At 42.5% G+C, this 17279-nt stretch overlaps 1 protein-coding gene across 6 annotated transcripts in view; it reads left to right on the top strand.

Annotated features, from left to right (window-relative positions):
- Positions 1-17279, top strand: part of ELMO1 (engulfment and cell motility 1) — a 575941-nt gene that overhangs the window by 408463 nt on the left and 150199 nt on the right. For all 6 annotated transcript variants that reach the window (XM_015133709.3, XM_077995014.1, NM_001257647.1 and 3 more), the window contains 1 exon segment: positions 6928-7064. In XM_015133709.3, the coding sequence (XP_014989195.1) occupies positions 6928-7064 (137 nt within the window).

Raw genomic sequence — 17279 nt, forward strand, 5'->3', positions numbered from 1 at the left:
TTACCCAGTGCAAAATAGGAATACATCTACTTTGACAGGCAAAGTGGTACATAAGTGTACAGCATTCTTATGTTTATTTTTAAAAACATATATGTTCAGGTTATAGCTGCTTTCAAAGCTGGCTTGCTTATAAGTGAATGAGATACCAGCAAATTAATAGAATCTGTTGTACCCTCAGTCCTGAAAATATCTTAATATTCCAGACTTAAAAAACCATTGTGTTGGATTTTTTAAATAAAGTAAAATCTCATTGTGTTAAAAATAGTGTCATTAAAACAATTTCGTTTTTAAACGTCTTACTATTTTTGTCTCATTGAAAGTGTCTCTCTAAATTTCGTTTATAAAATAATTGTCTGCTAATTTTTTTTCTCAGTAAGTGTTGTTTTCCTTTAAAAACAATAATAAACCTCACCCTTCCTGTTTTTATTTGTTTATTTAAACCTAAGAACTCTATTCTTAGACTTAGGCTGTCTCTGCAAGGTGACAAGCTCATGTGTATAAATGTGTAGCCTGGGAGAGGCTCCACTTGATAAATGGTGAACATGGCCACCCCGTTGGCCCACACTTGAACTGAGCTTGCTGTCTTAGTCACTGTTCCCGTTTGATCCTCACAGCGAACTGATGAAGTTTGTATCCGCATACACAAACATCACTGTTTCTTTTGTTACCAGTCAAGAACCAAGTTGTTCTTACTTTGTTGTTTGCCTGTATCTCCCTGCAAAGGAGGAGTCTTCAAGAATCTTAGAATGATGGCAGGCCAACCCCTTCATGTGGAGGTCAGAAACAGCAGTGCTGGAGATAGAATGCTGGATTTGATTTCTGGCACTGTCGTTGCGAGTTACTCATCTTCACAGCTTCTCAGTTTTCTCATCTGTGAAACAGGGATGATAATAATAGTACCTTTGTCATTATTACACATTCAGAGAGTTCAGACAGGAAAAGTCCTTAAAAGATTACCCTGCACATAGTTACCTCTTCATGTGAAGTTTCAGCTTTGGAGTCTGAATACTTCAGTAGGTTTTTGACATAATCATCAAGAATGATTGGTTGACTCTACCCGCCCTTACCTACGGGACCCTAAAGGCCGTTCACCAGATTCCTCTTTCCTTCCTCATCTCCTAGAATTGTTGGAGTCTTTAAGAAGCTATAGGCCGGGCACGGTGGCTCAAGCCTGTAATCCCAGCACTTTGGGAGGCCGAGATGGGTGGATCACGAGGTCAGGAGATCGAGACCATCCTGGCTAACCCGGTGAAACCCCATCTCTACTAAAAAATACAAAAAACTAGCTGGGCGAGGGTGGCGGCCGTCTGTAGTCCTAGCTACTTGGCAGGCTGAGGCAGGAGAATGGCGTGAACCCAGGGAGGAGGAGCTTGCAGTGAGCTGAGATCTGGCCACTGCACTCCAGCCTGGGCGACAAAGCGAGACTCTGTATCAAAAAAAAAAAAAAAAAGAAGCTATATAATGTGCTGGGGATGATGATTAAAAATAGTAACTAATAGCCATGATTTACTAAGCCTATGCCATGTACTTGATTAAAAATAGTAACCAGCTGTGCATGGTGGCTTATGCCTGTAATCTCAGCACTTTGCAAGGTCAAGGCAGGCAGATCACCTGAGGTCAGGAGTTTGAGACCAGCCTGGCCAACATGGCGACACCCTGTCTCTACTAAAAACACAAAAATTAGCCGGGCACCTATAGTCCCAGCTATTCGGGAGGAGACAGGAGAATCACTTGAACCCTGGAGGAAGAGGTTGCAGTGAGCCACAATTGCACCTTTGCACCACAGCCTGGGCGACAGAGCAAGACTTCATCTCAAAAAGAAAAAAAAAATAGTAACTAATAACCACCATTTACTAAACCTATGCCAGGTGCTTGATTAAAAATAGTAACTAGGCCAGGCACAGTGGTTCACGCCTGTAATCCCAGCACTTTGGGAGGCCAAGGCGGGCAGATCACCTGAGGTCAGGAGTTCAAGACCCACCTGACCAATGTGGAGAAACCCCGTCTCTACTAAAAATACAAAATTAGCCAGGTGTGGTGGGACACGCATGTAATCCCAGCTACTTGGGAGGCTGAGGCAGGATAATCGCTTGAACCTGGGAGGCAGAGGTCGCAGTGAGCTGAGATCATACCATTGCACTCCAGCCTGGGCAACAGGAGCAAAAGTCTGTCTCAAAAAAAAAAAAAAAATAGTAACTAATAGCCACCGTTTACTAATCCTATGCCATGTGCTAGGCACTTTACTGCATACTTTATGTACGTAATCTAACTTGGTGCTTACAAACTTTCTGTGGTTATGTATTTCACAGATGAGGAAACAGGTTCAGGGAGCGTTTATTTGTCTAAGGTTTTATGGCACACTAGGGGGCATCACATTTAATTATTTGAATGCAAGTTTGTCTCGCTCTCACCGCTGTAGTATCCTGCCTCCTCATTCCTGTGTTTTCTCTGACCTCCAGTGATCTTGAGCACGTTTTCTTATGCTATTGTCAATGTACTTGTTTGCATTTCTTTTTAATATTAGTAATTTCACATGGCTTAAACAAATTACATACCAACAAATTGTGTACAAAGAATTATGTACAAAAGAATTCCAATTCCAGTTTGCTGTGGTGATTCCACAGTGTCATCAGGAGCTCCTGCTAACTGTCTAGGGTATAGCCCTCATTTTTATGCTGACAAAATGGCTGCAGGAGCTCCGGTCATCACTCCTGTGTTTCAGACATGAAGAAGTTGAAGTGGGGAGGCAGAGACAAAAGGCCACAAGTCAACCAAGTCTTTCCGCTTTTAAAGGTCTTTCCTGGGAACTGTGCCCAACAGTTTTCACTTACCTGTTATTTGGGATTGGGTCATATGATGACTCTTAATCACAAGGGAGGCTGCAAATTGTACTTTTTTAGCTGGGCACATTGTTGTCATGAACAAAACTCAAGTTCTATTAACATGAAACCCAACTTGTGAGTTTCTTGAAATAAATCAAATGCATTCATCCAGTGTGACCTTTCCCCAGTGACTGAGTACCTGAGGAAACCTTGATATGTTACGGAAGCTGAGAAAGATAAAATACCTTGAGGAAGAAAAAAGAGTTGGTTCAGCAGAAGCTAGGAACCATGTAGACGATTTCTTGGCTGCTCAACACAGTTGTTGAGAGTGCAGCTTTGCCCAGACCCAGGAAAGGAGACGTAAGGTCCAGAAGGGGAGCGGAACCCTGGTGATTCCAACCTAACTCCACGTAAGCCACGAGTACTAGGAGGAAAGCAGAGGAATCTCACACAGTAAATATACATAAGCATTCATAGATGAAGCTGCGCCTCTTGTAAGATTTTACTTCATAAATATTTTCTGTGGATAGAAAAACACTTGTTTCAGATTTGTGTTTGTGGAAGTGCATTGGAGGCAGGGTTAATTGAGAAACAGAATGAGGAAAGCGAGTGAAGCAGAACAATGATGGGCTTTGGAGCCAACTCGACCTTGAATCCTAGCACCACTGCTTGCAAACTATGTGACCTTGGACAAGTCTCCAAGCCTTTCTAAATCTCCTATTTATAATTTTAAAAGGAAGTTAGTAATATCTTCCTTTTGTGCCTGACATAATAAGTGACTATGAAGTCCGTCATCCAGTGCCCGGTGCGTGGCTGCTGGCCTTGGTACTGCTATCTCATGGCCGAGTGTTCTCAGTCAGCAGATGCTGGCTACGTACTTGCTGTGATCCACATTGGACTGCAGGTCATGATCTGGGTTTATGTTGAAGGAGGAGTACGGGAGACCTAAGAGAGTGGGTGGAGGAATTAATTTTCAAAGCAGCAACCACAAAGAAATGCAGTGAGCTCTTGATGTCAACTAAGGTAGGAAGTCTGCTGCTGGAGCAGCTGACTGTGGGTTTCAGATGCTCATTTGGGGCTGACTAAAAAAAGCTCATGATGGAAGGTGTTATTTATCCAAGTTTTACCTTTCTCATATATAAAATGAGGATGTCCATAAGGCCTACCTTCGAGGGTTGTTGCAAGAATAGTGCTTGTAGAACCGTTGGCATGTCATATGTACCCAACAAATTGTTTAGTTAATTACTAATGATGTCACTTCCCTCCCTCTTTACCCAAGCAAGAGCAGGGCTTGCAAGTCTCAGTTTTGTCTGGCTATCTTAGCTCCACTCATCACATAAAAACTTTTACTAGGGCATAAAGTACACATATAATCACACTAGATCCAAAAATGATACTGTGATAATATGGATTAATAACAAGTTCTTAGATGGCAACAGTGTTTTAAGGTACAGCTGAAGATTTGTAAATTTCATTAGCTTTGGTGCTTATGAAAGTGAGACCGACCACTCATTTCCCAGGGCAGCAAACTGCACAGGCTGCCAGTGTTGATCTTCTGAGTTTCTTAAATAGCTTTGTGTCGCAGGTCAGAACTTCACATTTGCCATCTCTCTGCTAGACTCAGGCTGGGGTGGGATGACTTATATGTTCTTGCTTCTAACTGCTGAAATGTGAACAGGTTGGACTAGGAATTAGTGGGAAAAAAAAATCACAGAAAAACTCACGTTCCTGGAAACCGTAGGCAGGTGCAATATTTATTGTCATCACCACCACTTCCCTCCATATTGATGTTAACTTTTATCCTGTCCAAAGTACTTTCCTTTCCCATCAGTTGACTTGTTTGATCTGCTTTGAAGCCTAGGGAGAAGGCAGAGGCGATTTCATTTCCTCTGTTTTTTTTTTTTTTTTTTTTTTTTTTTGAGGTGGAGTTTTGCTTTTGTCACCCAGGCTGGAATGCAGTGGTGTGATCTCGGTTCACTGCAACCTTCAGCTCCTGGATTCAAGCGATTCTCCTGTCTCAGCCTCCAGAGTAGCTGGGACTACAGGCGCGTGTCACCATGCCCAGCTAATTTTTGTATTTTTAGTAGAGACAGGATTTCAGCATGTTGGCCACGCTGGTCTCTCAAACTCCTGACCTCAGATAATCCACCCCCCAGGCCTCCCAAAGTGCTGGGATTACAGGTGTGAGCCACTGTGCCCAGCCCTCCATTTTTTAATTAAGAAAATTGAGGCTTAGAAAGGTGAAGTGACTTGCTCCTGATTGGCCTGGGCTGCACTTGAACCCAAATCTTCTGTCCCCCAACCCCTGGACTCTTCCTGCAGGACTGTGCATTGCTCCTGGCCCATGCCCTTACTTTATTCGGAAGAAAACAGCATTACCATATCTTCAAATCAGGTTGTGCCCTTTAGAAGTGGTGAGCTGTGCAAATATACACTACGTTGCTGTTGTTTTAAACTGTTGAGAAGTCTGAAATTCACTGTGTTCATGAAGGTTGAAGAGAGAAGAGGTTGGTGTGTAATAGCTTGGTGGCTGGGTACCCTTGAGTGTGTGTCCATGAGATTTGATCAGGGTTTGTTCACTGGGGGCCTGCTCTGTAGGATTCTAAGCAGATCCACTGCTCATCTACATGGCAGGCACCAGGGCTCTCCCCGAGAACAGAAGGTCTCTGCTGTAAGTCTGTTCCCACCCCTCCCTCCATCCTATCCTGGACTTCCAGGGCCTGAAACCCCACCATTCTGAGCCTTGAGGATGAATTGACCTTAGAAGATACTCCAACAGCAAATGAAACACCTTATGTTCTCACTCATAAGTGGGAGTTAAACAATGAGAACACATGGACACAGGGAGGGGAACAACACACTCCGGGGCTAGTTGGGGGTTGGGGGGCTAAGGGAGAGAGAGCATTAGGACAGATAGTGCATACAGAGCTTAAAACCTACATGATGGGTTGATGCGCTGCTGTGTGAAAGCCTGAAAGTCATCCAGTCCTCATGCAAACCACCATGTTACATGTATATCTGTGTAACAAACCTGCACGTTCTGTACTTGTATTCCAGAACTTAAAGTAAAATTAAAAAAAAAAAAAAGATTCCAAATAAAATAGACAGACTTTCACTGTATGTAACAGCATATATATTTATTTTTTAAAAACCTTAGGGTATTGGTTTTGGGGGTCACAAACCCTAATTCCATGGGCTCCACAGTATTTTCATCCATAAGACATGAGTGATAAGAAGAACTGTAAAGATCAAATGAGGTTTAATGTACAGAAGGGCTGTAAAAATGTAAGCTTGACTGATGGGATGATGGGAGGGGCTAGGGCGCTGGACTGAGGAGGAGGAGGAGGAGGAGGAGGAGGAGGAGGAGGAGGAGAGTAGGAACCAGACCTAAAGTTCAGTGTTCAGAGCACTAGGTCTGACCCAAGGAAGCTCTCCAGTGGGGGCTTGAAGGCAATTTTGGCTGACTTTACGGTTTTGCCCAGGACTGGACCAGTTGCCGCCTTCAAAGCCATTCGGGTTGCTTTGACCTCCAGCCATCTGTGCCTGGAAATGTAAAACAAATGGTTAATGGCATCAGATGGTTAATGATCTCAAATGTCCCCTGCTTACTGCCATAAGAGAGAAAAGAGCCCCCTGGAGAAATAAACATGGATGCTATTTTCAAAGTTGCAATTAATCGTGTATTCAGGAAAACCCATCTTCTGCCAGTTATTCTGATAAGAAAGAGGAAATTGAGGGTGATGGAGGAGCTGTGCCTGAGAGGGCAGTTTGAATAATCTGTATAAGGTCAAGAAGGCAGATATAGGGCTCATAATCAACACAGCAGTTTTAGAGCAAAGCCAAGGGGGTCATGTCCTGGCATGGGTTAGGGACTGACTATTGTCAGTCAAAATATGTCTCTAAGGCTAGGTCTGGCTATCTGCCCTTAAGCTTCCAAGTTGTATGGGGACCATCCTTTGGTTGCTTTTTCAGAAATGCTTTTTCGCCATTATTGCCTGAACCAAAGATACCTCCGCTTGTCTCCCTCTGGGGCACCTACCTGTGGTTATGTCCTCGCGTTTCACTGTTTTAAAACTTCTTTCCTTGTTTTCCATGTTTCCTCCAGCTAGTGAGACCTGCAACGACTTCCACCCAATGTTCTTCACCCACGACAGATCCTTTGAGGAGTTTTTCTGCATCTGTATCCAGCTCCTGAACAAGACATGGAAGGAAATGAGGGCAACTTCTGAAGACTTCAACAAGGTAATGTGGATCTCAGTTAGAGGCAGGGGATTCCTGTGACACCAAAGGGGCCTGCTGCATGGTCCCTTGTCTGTGCAGAAGGCATTTGGCAAGGTGGGGAAATGAGGAAGATTGCAATGACAGTTGCTTCAAGAGTGGAGAAAGACAAACATCCCTGTGTAGACATGAATCTGTGTGCTGGGGATGACCTCCTCCCTCTGGGGGTAAGCTTGGAGCAGCTTTGTTCCTTTTGTCTAAGTCGTAGCCACCAGCAGAGAGTTGTTCTTGAGATACATTATCAAGGAGAACGTTTCCTTTCAGAGCATTAGTTTGGGATGCCTTGTCAATATTGCAAGATCTGCCAGGGAAGGGGCCTTCCCTCCACCTGTGTAGGAGATTGGTACACAGCAAATGAGATCAGGAAGACTGCTCCACCTAGTCCAGTGGTTTCTTTGTGGATTATGGATGTGTTGTGATCATCTGCCCCGTGCTGTGTCAAAAGAATTTTTGTTAAAATGAAAGATCTCTTTCAAAGAACTGAGTCATTAAGGTTATATGCAACATTTCTTGGTTTACAGTAAGCATTTGATCCTTTGAACTGAGATGTCCTTTGGTTTTCTATATCATAACATCTCACTAGAGTGTGACTTTCACATTTCCATTTGTGTGTGAATAACGAGCAGAGGGAAGGGCATTGGCCAACTTAAAGAGAGCAGAAGCAGTATCCATGCTTTCATACAGAAGCAAAATCTTTGTCCTTAGATAAAGGCCTAATTAGCAATAATAACTAATGGCATATTGCAGCCTTTAGTACTTTTAATTTGCTGCTATTGATGGCTCTGAATGTGGTCGGGTTTGTCACCCATGCCCACTCACCCAGCACTAAGGGCTGTGACTAAGAGTCGAAGGGTCTAGGCCTCAGTCATACTGTGGGGCTTTCATGGGCATGTGCTTGTTGCATAACGTGATATCTGAATTTCACCTGTACTTAATATGCTTGTTGGTTATTGCTTCCCTGTCACCTTCTCCCTGGATATACATCTCATCCTTGTTTCCCACTATATTTCTGGTTTGTGGCATCTTGAACCAACACCAATTGAAAAGAAAGAAAATGTAGCCAACAGACACATGAAAAAATGCTCATCATCACTAGCCATCAGGGAAATGCAAATCAAAACCACAATGAGATACCATCTCACACCAGTTAGAATGGCAATTAAAAAGTCAGGAAACAACAGATGCTAGAGAGGATGTGGAGAAATATGAACACTTTTACACTGTTAGTGGGACTGTAAACTAGTTCAACCATTGTGGAAGACAGTGTGGTGATTCCTCAAGGATCTAGAACTAGAAATACGATTTGACCCAGCCATCCCATTACTGGGGATATACCCAAAGGATTATAAATCATGCTGCTATAAAGGCACATGCACAAGTATGCTTATGGCGGCACTATTCACAATAGCAAAGACTTGGAACCAACCCAAATGTCCATCAATAACAGACTGGATTAAGAAAATGTGGCACATATACACCATGGAATACTATGCAGCCATAAAAAAAAAAATGAGTTTGTGTCCTTTGTAGGGACATGGATGCTGCTGGAACCATCATTCTCAGCAAACTATTGCAAGAACAGAAAACCAAACACCACATGTTCTCACTCATAGGTGGGAAATGAACAATGAGAACACTTGGACACAGGAAGGGGAACGCACCGGGGACTGTTGTGAGGTGGGGGAGGGGAGAGGGATAGCATTAGGAGATATACCTAATGTAAATGACAAGTTAATGGGTGCAGCACACCAACATGACACATGTATACATATGTAACAAACCTGCACATTGTACACATGTACCCTAGAACACAAAGTATAATAATAATAACAAAAAAAAAAAAAGAAAAGAAAGAAAATCAGGAAAAGGACCCCAAGCTTCAGGCAGGTCCTAATCTGACTTTCTTCCTCAGCACAGTGTTCTCACCTGCCATATCATCTCTGTCATCCCAACGATCTGTCCTTTGCATCTTGGTCATCAATTGAATTCATTGAAATAGACCCCAGTAATGCCCTTCTGTGGAGAGCATTGGTCTAGAAACTGCAATCCAGAGCCGTTGTGTGTCTGAGCAGCTATGCCGGAAGACAGGCACGTTTCAAGAAGGAAAGTGGAGAAAAGAAGCCCATTAATTTCCTTATGATTATAACTGCGGCCTCCTAAGTGTACTTCACTTGATTATGAGAGACTTTGCAATTCAGGTGCAAATCATCCCTGGGAAAGAGGGAAAGGGGAGCAGGGAGGCGTTTGTTCAATCAAACCAAAAAAAGAGAGTTAAATCAGTAGTCTTTGAAACTGGCTAAGGGACTAAGGCCACTTTGCCCTGGATCATTTTAGCTCTTTCATGTGCTGCTGTGTGAAAGCCATCCAGTCCTCAGCTTTGCGAGCTGGGGACACCTGTTCCTCCAGGAGAAGGAGACCTCACCAGCTGTTACGGATTTGGGCATCAGATGTCTGCTTTCTGAGAGATCTCATTTATCCTGCTTCTCCTGAATTATAGATTCTGCATTTTTGCAGAATAATATCTGCAAATAATAATGTTTCAGATATTATTGGTGTTGATCTAGGCACAGATAAGCTGTGTAGGAAATATTATGAAAGTTCTGCAGAGGACTGACTCTGGGGATGAGCATTCAGACACTTAAATCCTATAGAAGTTACAGTTTGTAACATGAAGCACCAAGAGTTCCTTGTTAGCAAAGGAAGCCAGAGGCCCCAGGCTGGAGGAGGTGGGCACAGCTGGTAGAGGGAGGTGACCATAGCTCTAGGGTCCCTGTGGCTTCTGGCCATGTGGTCAGATTGGTGGCAGACATCCTGCCTGTTCAGGGCCCTGGCAGGAGACAGCAAATCCCCCAGAGTGTCACTCTGAAACTTTTATCATAATTAGCCTATATAGCTGTGAAATCTCTTCAGTAAGACCTAAGAGCCAGGTTTTGGGTGCAGTTTCTTACTGTAGCTCTAATGCCATCTTTTTGTGTTGTTTACAGATCATAGATTAATGCTGGGGGGTCACACCTCTACTGCCAAGTAGGGATGACAGTTTATGGCTGAGGACAAACAGCTCCAGGCCTGAGAGCCAGAGGGTCCTGCCTCACATCCAGATAGCCATCAGGCAAGAGCAGATATCAGAGGAAAATCAGGGATGGGGAGGACAAGGAATTTTAATTTGCTACGTTAAATACTTTTGTTGTGTTTGCTTTTTTTTTTTCCTCCCTTTTTCTCAGTACTGTGCATGCCTTACTTAAGTAACCAGAAAAATGTATCAGGTATTTACATTTTTATCATGTGTATATCACTTTTCTGTTGCTGATATAACAAATTACCACAAATTTAGTAGCTTAGACAATGCAAATTTATCTTACAGTTCATAGTTCAGAAGTCAACAATGGATTTCACTGGGCTAAAATCAAGGCAGCAGCAGAGCTGTTTCTTTCCAGAGGCTCTAGGAGAAAATTTGTTTCCTTGCTTTTTTCACCTTCTGGTGGTTACCTGCATTCCTTGGCTTATGTCCTTGTTGTCCATCTTCAAAGCCAGCAAGGACAGCTTGAGTCCTTCTCACATGCCATCCCATCACCCTGATCCCTCTTCTGCCTTGGTCTTCCAAACCTTTAAGGACCTTGTGATTACATTGGTTGACCTGGATAATCCGGCATCATCTTCGCATCTTAAAGTTGGCTGATAATAACCTTAATTCTATCTGCAGCCCCAATCCCCTGTGCTGCAGAAGGTAACGTATTTGCAGGTTCTGAGGATCGGAACACAGGCACCAATGGGAAGCTGTTATTCTGCCTACTCCAGTGTGTATTTGATTTGCAGCTATATTCGATTTTTAGATGTGTAGATCAGTTTAAATTAATGAAACATGGACAGACGAGCCTTTCGTTTGTTTTTCTTTTTGCTGGTAGACATAATACCTGTCACAGAGTTCTGCTAGTGGCAACTCAGATACAGATATAATTATATCCGTTTTCTTTTATGGCCCTGTTCTGCCTCCACTAGCCTTTTTAAAAAGGAAGCCCCTGTGTGACAGCCTCTAGTTCATTTTGAAGACTGCCTTTCTGATTTTTTCCTGCTGCCCATCTATCAGCCACTGTTCTGCTTTACCTGATAATAAATTGGAGAAGAGAGAAGAGCTGAAAGTTAAATCAGTTCACTTTTCTTCTTGTTATTAACTTGGTAGCAGAGGAGATTGAATTTAGGAACAAATGTGGGTTGTGAATTACTGGTAGATTTAATGTTTTTTTTCTTATTCCCTGACTGTCCACATTCAAATTCAGAAATAGCTTTTAAAAGCCCAACATGAAACATAATTTCTTTTCAACTTTCTTGGACACCATCTCAGGCTCTTGCCACTGTAAACAGAGCGTGGAAGGTGGATTTATTTGTCAACCCTGGGACCCAGGGCTCTGTGAGCAGGGCTTAGCTATCTGCCTTCTTTAGCTCCTCACTGGAGAAGCAGTGCCCCTCAATTTAAAATTTTGATTTGCCCAACAAACTACACTGGATTCTATCAGAGGCAGGAATAGCTGCTGCAGCCCGCCTTGCTTGGGACACCAGTTTATAGATATCGAGTGCTTGGTAGTTAATGCCACTGCTGGAAGAGGGTGTTTGGAAAAGCAGCTGTCGTCTGCTCTTCCGGGCTTGGGAAGCAGCAGATGGAATGTTTTTTATTTATATAAGAGAAGTAGAATTGGAGAGTGATTAAAATATTTATGCTTTGAAAAGTACTTTCTTTCAGTTTCTCAATATAGCACTCTGCAGAATAATCCATTGATTCAGGCCATTGAGTTTGTGTTCTATGTTTTGTCTTTTATTACCAATATTTTAGAGCATGCATTATTCATTTTTATGGGCATTAGAGAAGAGCTAAACTGCAGCTGGATACCTCAGCACACAAGTAGCCCCATAATCATTTCATTGAAATCCTCATTTTTGAGCAGGGTAAGAAAGGGGACACAAGTAACTTGGATATTTTAGGTATGGGAATCTCATTTAAAGCATGTGTGGCTAACTACTCCACTGTAAAAAAAAAAAAAAAAAATCTAATGAGAGTGTACACTTTAAAATATATGTCTGTGTGTAGCACTGTTTCTCACCATTAACTGTACATTAGAATCACCTGGGGGCTTTTGAAAACCCTGTTATCCCACTGGCCGACCGCACCACAGATTAATTAAATCATCGGAGGGGGAAAGCTATGAATGAGTATTTTCATTAAGGTAGATTTGACCATTAAAGGTGATTTATGTTAATAGACCCCCCATCATTGACATATGTGACACTTATCACAAGCTACTATAAATTTCGTGCATTGATGGAGTAGGATGCTTGTTGACCTGTGTGACTCAGATTTTCATCCTAAGTCTGCTATTCCAGAGCTCTGTCTGATAATCTAAAAATAATAATAGTTTTTAAAAGGATCTATCACCCTCTCTTTTGGTGGGGTGATAATAAATTGAAGTAATTAGTGTAAAAATGCTTTGAGGTTGCAGTGAGCCAAGATCGTGCCACTGTACTCCAGCCTGGGTGACAGAGAGAGACTCTGTCAGAAAAAAAAAAAAAAAAAAAAAAAAAGCCTCGAGGAAATAAAAATGGCATATGTAGTTGTGGAGTGTACTGAAAAAGGTAAAGCCTTTCTATGAAAAAAATGAGTAAATTGCCCTTTTCACAGACAGACATTTTTTGGCTATGTTAAAAAAAAAAGTGAAGCTATGAATTTCACACTAAATTCTGAACTGAATTAATAACCCATGTAACTGACAAAAGTAGGCTTTAAGCTGAAATTTTCATGGATTTTGGAAGTGTCTTCCTCCAGACAACTTTATTAGGTACCTTAGTTTCCTTGTGAAACACACGGTAGCAGTCTAAAAATCAGAAGGTCGCATGATTTTCACATATTTAATGGCTGATGACAATTAAGTCTTCCCCAACAATTACTAGTTGCCCAGATCTCTTGGCTGATGATTGAGCCCTTTTAGAAACCATCAAAATATTTGTTCCTAGCATTGGTGTTACTTTAGACGCTATCAAAATTGACATTATAAGCCAAGATCAGATGATTGTGCCACACTTTCAGATTACCAAAATGGAAGAAACTCATTTGTAAAATGAAGTCACTCTAGAGTAAAAAGCACTATTTTGAAACTTTATCCAGCAGCATAATAAACTAAGCGCACACAATAGAGCTTAGAATCTCAGGCTTGCAGATGAAAAACCACCCCTTAAAATAGCAGAGACTGTGCATAGGGAGAACCCAGGCCCATTAAACAAAGCTGCAGCTGCCCCTGGCCAGGCTGTGAGCTTCATCTGAGTCAATGGGAGAAAATCTCAATTAGGAAGAATGGGAGAGCAGGACAGAAGGAAACATCCTGAGAAATCCCCTATGAAGATTATTCATAGGAAATAACCACCAGCTAGTCACATCTAGTGGATTATAGTGTGGGATAGAAAAGGGATTGTGTTTAAAACCTTAAAGGCAGCTAACACATGAATAAAAAAGGGAAATGTGTTTGCTTCTCAAACTGTTTGCAGCTTACTGACTTTCTGTGCCTGCTTTTCAGGGGACAATTATATATTCAGGAGTCCCCTTACTAGGACAGTTCAACTTCATAGTGGTGCAGACGGCGCTCTGTTGGTTAGCTGAGCTGGCCTAGGGAATGAAAGGTGGTCTGTAACTCTCATCATGAATAAACATGAGTCTCCTCATTTGCATGAGGCAGGTGACTGTAAAATATCTTGGAGCAAGCTGTGAAAGGAAGCTTTGTGCATCCATGCCCAGGGGAAGCTGGGAGGACTCAGCGTTGTTTATCTTCATTAGGATTCCATCTAGTGCTGCTGTTATTGATCTGAACTGGGCCTGATGTGGCTAATAAAGTAGGTGTATGTTTTAATTGAAACATGAATATTTGAGTAGAGGAGAAGTCTTAAAGAGCCCTAATGTCGTACAATGAGGTTTTCCATTTTTCAACTGTCTAGGCCATTAACAAGCATTTTTTTTCAAAAGGCTTCTGATGTTTCACAAAGGTCTTAGGCTTGCCACACAGGCAGTGGAACCTCCTCTAGAAGCAAATGCATTCTATGAATAGATTTAATTATTATTTCTTTGACATTCCCTGTTGGATAGGTAGCAAAGAGTTTCATTTGTGTGTCTGCTTTTAAGCTATTCGCGTAAGATAGTGTTACCTATTTCCATGGAGTTTGTCACTTTCTGTTGGACAGCAATCAAGATATGTCCTCTCCAGTCCTCATCAGTGTCAATTATACTATCCAGAGACAGCAGACAGACTGGGAACGTGACTTTGGTAACTTATGTTTTTCAATAAGTGTATGTTCAAATAGACCCCATTGTCATACATAAACAGATACGGATTAATGACAGGTAACATGACTCTGGCCAAGTCAGGGAAGCGCTGTGGTATAGAGCGATATTTCTCATTCTCTTTTGCATTATCACCCCGCTAGAGAGTTTTTATAGGTATTTTTCCCCAATCACCCTCCCCCGAAATTGTAATTACAGATATATTGTATATCTCTTTGTGTATGTATGTATAACTGTGCCTTTTATGTAAAAAGAGTAAGATTTACTCCTCCAAGAACCATTTTTGTGCCCTCCCTAAGGATGATGTCCCCACACCCTCATCAAGAATGCATGGTGCAAAGGCAAGAACCAAGGCTGAATTAGCTGGAGGATCTGGTGGCAGTCCCAGCTGGCCCCTCACCAGCAGTGTGACCTTGATCTTGTCCTTTAACCACCAAATCCCTTCTCACCTGTAAACTGGTAGTGGCAGTAGTAATAAATAATACTTCCCAGAGTCACTGGGGATTAAGCTATCATTAGGTTTGCTTTGCAAATTGCCCTATACAAATAGGAGGTGCTAATCTCAACAGGCAAAACCTAAAGTGGCAGTAATTTGCACTTGGTCGTGCAGTGTAATTGAGCTGCCTTGATTTCCCCAGATAGTTTGTTCAAATACCCATAAATACAGATTGTTTTATACCTCTGTATGGGGGTGCGTTGAACTTTAGTTTGGCCATAGAGGGGATTTTGACCACTGTGGTCACTCCTCCCCAGCCCACCCACAAACAAATATACTGCAGGTGAGGGAGGGGACTGGGGACAGTACATAAAAATGCCAAGGGCCTCCCTTCCAGCTGGGTAACCTTGTGCAAGGGACTCGGTTCTGTCGGCTTCAGATTCCTCATGTGTAAGATGGGAATAGGAAATTACCCACAGCTAGGATGGCTGTGCACCCTGATGGCATCAAGCAGATAAACTGGCAGGCTCAGCAGTGGCCTGGAGCCAACACCAGTCCACAGTAATGGAGAGCTGGGAGAAGACCGGGTGACACGGGTTTCCAAATGCATCTGAAAAGGAAAAGGATGCTCATGGCAACACTGACAGCAAACATCTTCAGGAAAGGTGGACATACTGCTCCCTCAAGTTTAGTGATTAACTTAGTAGTGACTCTTTTTTTGTTTTTGTTTTTTTTGGAGACAGAGTCTTGCTCTTGTCACCCAGGCTGGAGTGCCGTGGCACAATCTCGGCTCACTGCATCCTCTGCATCCCGAATTCAAGTGATTGTCCTGCCTCAGCCTCCAGAGTAGCTGAGATTTCAGGCTCCTGCCTTGAGACCTGGTTAATTTTTGCAATTTTAGTACAGATGGGGTTTCACAATGTTGGCCAGGCTGGTCTTGAACTCCTGACCTCAGGTGATTCGCCTGCCTTGGCCTCCTGAAGTGCTGGGATTACAGGCGTGAGCCACCGTGCCCAGCCAGTAGTGACTTAACTTCCAAGTGTGCTGCCGTGGTGGTCTTAGCTGCATGGGGTCCATGGCAGCTTTTATGAAGAACATAGAGAAGACCTCAGAGGGTGATCCATTTTCAGGGACTGTCCTGGGGTTGTGCACTGTACCCTGCATCTCCCAACCCTCTACCCCCTGAATTTACAGCCCTGGCAGCATCTCTTTATAAGGAAGGAGAATGCAAGGAATCTTGAGTCATCCAGGAAGAGTTGGATTTTGTTGACACTGTTCATGTAATTTTCTTTCTTTTCTTTTCTTTTCTTTTCTTTTCTTTTCTTTTCTTTTCTTCTCTCTCTCTCTCTCTCTCCCCCCCCCTCTCTTTCTTTCTTTCTTTCTTTCTTTCTTTCCTTCTTTCGACAGAGCCTTCCTCTGTCACCAGGCTGGAGTGCAGTGACGCAGTCTCGGCTCACCACAACCTCCAACTCCCTGGTTCAAGTGATTCTCCTGCCTCAGCCTCCCGAGTAGCTGGGATTACAGGCACGCACCACCACGCCCAGCTAATTTTTATATTTTTAGTAGAGACAGGGTTTCACCTTGTTGGCCAGAATGGTCTTGGTGTCCTGATCTCACGATCCGCCTGCCTCAGCCTCCCAAGGTGCTGGGATTACAGGCATGAGCCAATGCCCCCAGCCTATGTAATTTTCATAAAAATGGTTAAACTATTTAAAACCTGCTTAAATAAAGGTTGACTGCTGTCTTTAGCTGAAGACATTTTTAATATGTTTTGTTTTCTGGACATTTTCTATAACAGGAGCATTTATAAAAATGGTTTTGACCAAGAGTAAATCTCACAGTTTGAATAAGCCTGACAGTAGTAAATATACTTCGTGGGTGTTCCTTTGTGTTCAAGATTTTGCATAAAGTGCTTTTCATTTCTGAAGTCTTTCCAGAGCCAGTGTATCTTTCTTCGCATGTGCTAACTTGAGATTTGCCAATTAGGAGGAGAAAATAATTGATTGGTTCTTCTGCTGGACAGTAGTGAGATATATCAGTTCCTTGGTTCAATTTCTGACCATCCCTGAGCATGAGAATAATGATGACTTTAAGTTAACTGCTTTCTATAACTCTGTTCAGTGACTTCTGAAACTTCTTTCCTTTTTATTAATATACATTGGAGCTGTGTAGGAGTTGTTAACTGGTTTCTATGACCTGAATTCCAGATTCCATTGTGGCTTATATGAAAGGTTTGATAATGGCGCAGAAACCATTTTATTAGTATATGTCCAATTAAAAGGAAATTACCTACATTTTAAGTAAGGCATGATGAGATTTAGGCATTTTAAATTAAAGGGCAGATAGGAAGCAGAGTTGGATAGCTAAGAAGGGTACCATTAGGTGGGAATCGCTCATGAAATACAGGTCCTCATTGATTTAAAAGAAA

This window comes from Macaca mulatta, chromosome 3 (assembly GCF_049350105.2).
Source record: "Macaca mulatta isolate MMU2019108-1 chromosome 3, T2T-MMU8v2.0, whole genome shotgun sequence".
Taxonomy (NCBI): domain Eukaryota; kingdom Metazoa; phylum Chordata; class Mammalia; order Primates; family Cercopithecidae; genus Macaca; species Macaca mulatta.